Source organism: Melanostigma gelatinosum (assembly GCF_949748355.1).
Source record: "Melanostigma gelatinosum genome assembly, chromosome: 17".
Taxonomy (NCBI): domain Eukaryota; kingdom Metazoa; phylum Chordata; class Actinopteri; order Perciformes; family Zoarcidae; genus Melanostigma; species Melanostigma gelatinosum.
In genome coordinates, this window is record NC_136650.1 from 23,304,913 (window position 1) to 23,307,339 (window position 2,427).

Consider the following 2,427-nt stretch of genomic DNA (forward strand, 5'->3'; position numbering starts at 1 on the left):
TCTGAACTCGGAGACGCACGTCCTCTGCAGGTCTCAACGCCTCCTCATACATATATATAAACATATATTTATACACACACACACGCGCTTTATATCTGAAGTGACTTCTTCTGTGGTTCCGTATTGACACCGGTCTGTGTGTAACTCCTCAGGTCCTTCGCATCGGTGTGTAACCTGCAGCAGGTGGAGGATCGAGGGGAGGCGGCGAGGATGATCGCAGCCCTGACTGAGGCTCTGGTCCAGCTGCCGGAGACCTCCGAACCTCCACCAGAACCACAGCTGGAGCTGCTGCTGGTGATGGAGGAGAAGGAGGAGATGGAGCAGGACCCAGAGGAGGTGGAGGAGCACCCCGGGGAGGTGGAGCAGCACCCCGAGGAAGTGGAGGAGCACCCCGGGGAGGAGGAGGAGGAGGAGCAGCAGCAGCAGGACTCTGAGGTGGAGCAGCAGGACTCTGAGGAGGAGCAGCAGGACTCGGAGGTGGAGCAGCAGGACTCTGAGGAGGAGCAGCAGGACTCTGAGGTGGAGCAGCAGGACTCTGAGGAGGAGCAGCAGGACTCTGAGGAGGAGCAGCAGGACTCTGAGGAGGAGCAGCAGGACTCTGAGGAGGAGCAGCAGGACTCTGAGGAGGAGCAGCAGGACTCTGAGGAGGAGCAGCAGGACTCTGAGGTGGAGCAGCAGGACTCTGAGGAGGAGCAGCAGGACTCTGAGGAGGAGCAGCAGGACTCGGAGGTGGAGCAGCAGGACTCTGAGGAGGTGGTGGAGCAGCAGGACTCTGAGGTGGAGCAGCAGGACTCTGAGGTGGAGCAGCAGGACTCTGAGGTGGAGCAGCAGGACTCTGAGGAGGTGGTGGAGCAGCAGGACTCTGAGGAGGAGCAGCAGGACTCTGAGGTGGAGCAGCAGGACTCTGAGGAGGAGCAGCAGGACTCTGAGGTGGAGCTGTGATTAAAAGCCCGTCCGCTCTGCGTCAGGTGTTCGATGGCGACAGTGATCAGGATCAAATAGACGTTTTATTTTGTGAAATAATCATCAGGAATAAAGTCTTTTAACTTAAAAAGATCGATTCTTCAGATGTTCAGAAGTTTAAATATCCGACTGTTCAACATTCTCACATGATTTAAAGTGTACAAACCAACGACCTTTGACCTGCTCTCTAAATAGACGTGTTTTTATGCTGGAACATGAATTGTGATATTTTACAGAAAAATAAAGAGACAATGTTCAGACTTCAGTTCACTGAGTGGATGTCAATCAATCCACACGTCAGAGCTTTGAACCTGTTCAACTGACGAATGAAACGGGAACACGAGCTGCATGTTCTATGACTTCCTGCTGTATTTAGTCTCCAGTTGAACGTTTCACGGTATTCACACCTCAATGTAACGTAGCAACGGGTCAAAGATCAGTTACTGTCAAAATGTAGAAGGAAATGATCGTCCTGTCTGTCATTTCAGTAAGACTTCCTGACTTTTATTCTGAAAGTCAGCAGCGGCTGTGCCCGGAAGCTGTATTGTTCACTGAGGCTACCTTCACAGTCTGTGACCAAGATGGCGTCTATCGGAAACATGTCTGTTAGCAGAGTCTCTGTGTTGTGTTCACCGAGTGTGTGAGAGCTCCATCCGGGTCTCTGTGTGTCCGGATAAACCTTCTGAATGGACTTTTCTCTCAACGTGTTTCCTCTGACTCGTCTCCCGGTAGCCTACAAAGCTATTGAAGTTAGCTTAGCATGCTAGCGGGGATGGAAGTGATCAACACAACGCTAGTCAGAGTTTAATGAGAGTAAACGGAGTTTGTGACGCAGTTTGTGTGGTTGTGTGAAAATGTCTAAAGTCCAAATGCTGAGATGTTTCGTCAACCAGCGACTAACTGCGGCTGCTGAAGAGATATTTGGTGTGTTTGAAAGAACGATAGCAGAGTACGAGGAGGAACTTTCTCGTTCAAAAGAGCAGAACGAGCGACAACGGAAACTACTGGACGCTGATTTCATCCCTCAGCTTCGGTCACACAGAGCAGGTTGGTTCTCTTTTCTTCTTCTTCTCTCTCTGTTCTCACTGACGTCACATCAGCCGCCAGTACAACAGGAGAGCGGCTCTATTCTACACGTTACGGTAACTGAACGCTGCCGTCAAGTGAGCCACCGCTTGAAATTGAATGCTCGTCTATTCCTGGTGTTACGGTATGGGTGCTCGGATGACCCAAAAATCACAAAGAGACCAACAGTTAATCAATAATGTGTCTAATTTAATATAACAAGTCAACAGCAACATGTTGCACATTCTAATCCATGATATCTAATTATAACAACTACACTTCAGCCACCAGCAGAGCGACGAGTGAGAACAGAAACAATGAAACCGAGGAAAGGACTGAGACGTGTGTTGACCTCATTTATGGATCATAATCTAGTCAAATTTGTTGATTTTAAAATAA

At 49.6% G+C, this 2,427-nt stretch overlaps 1 protein-coding gene across 1 annotated transcript in view; it reads left to right on the forward strand.

Annotated features, from left to right (window-relative positions):
* Positions 1 to 1,817: 1,817 nt before the first annotated feature.
* Positions 1,818 to 2,427, forward strand: part of LOC306791237 (uncharacterized protein) — a gene marked incomplete at both ends in the record, with an annotated part of 16,247 nt that continues 15,637 nt past the window's right edge. The window contains one exon of the mRNA XM_079287867.1: positions 1,818 to 2,010. Within this exon, the coding sequence (XP_079143993.1) occupies positions 1,818 to 2,010 (193 nt within the window). The remainder of the gene's footprint in view (positions 2,011 to 2,427) is intronic.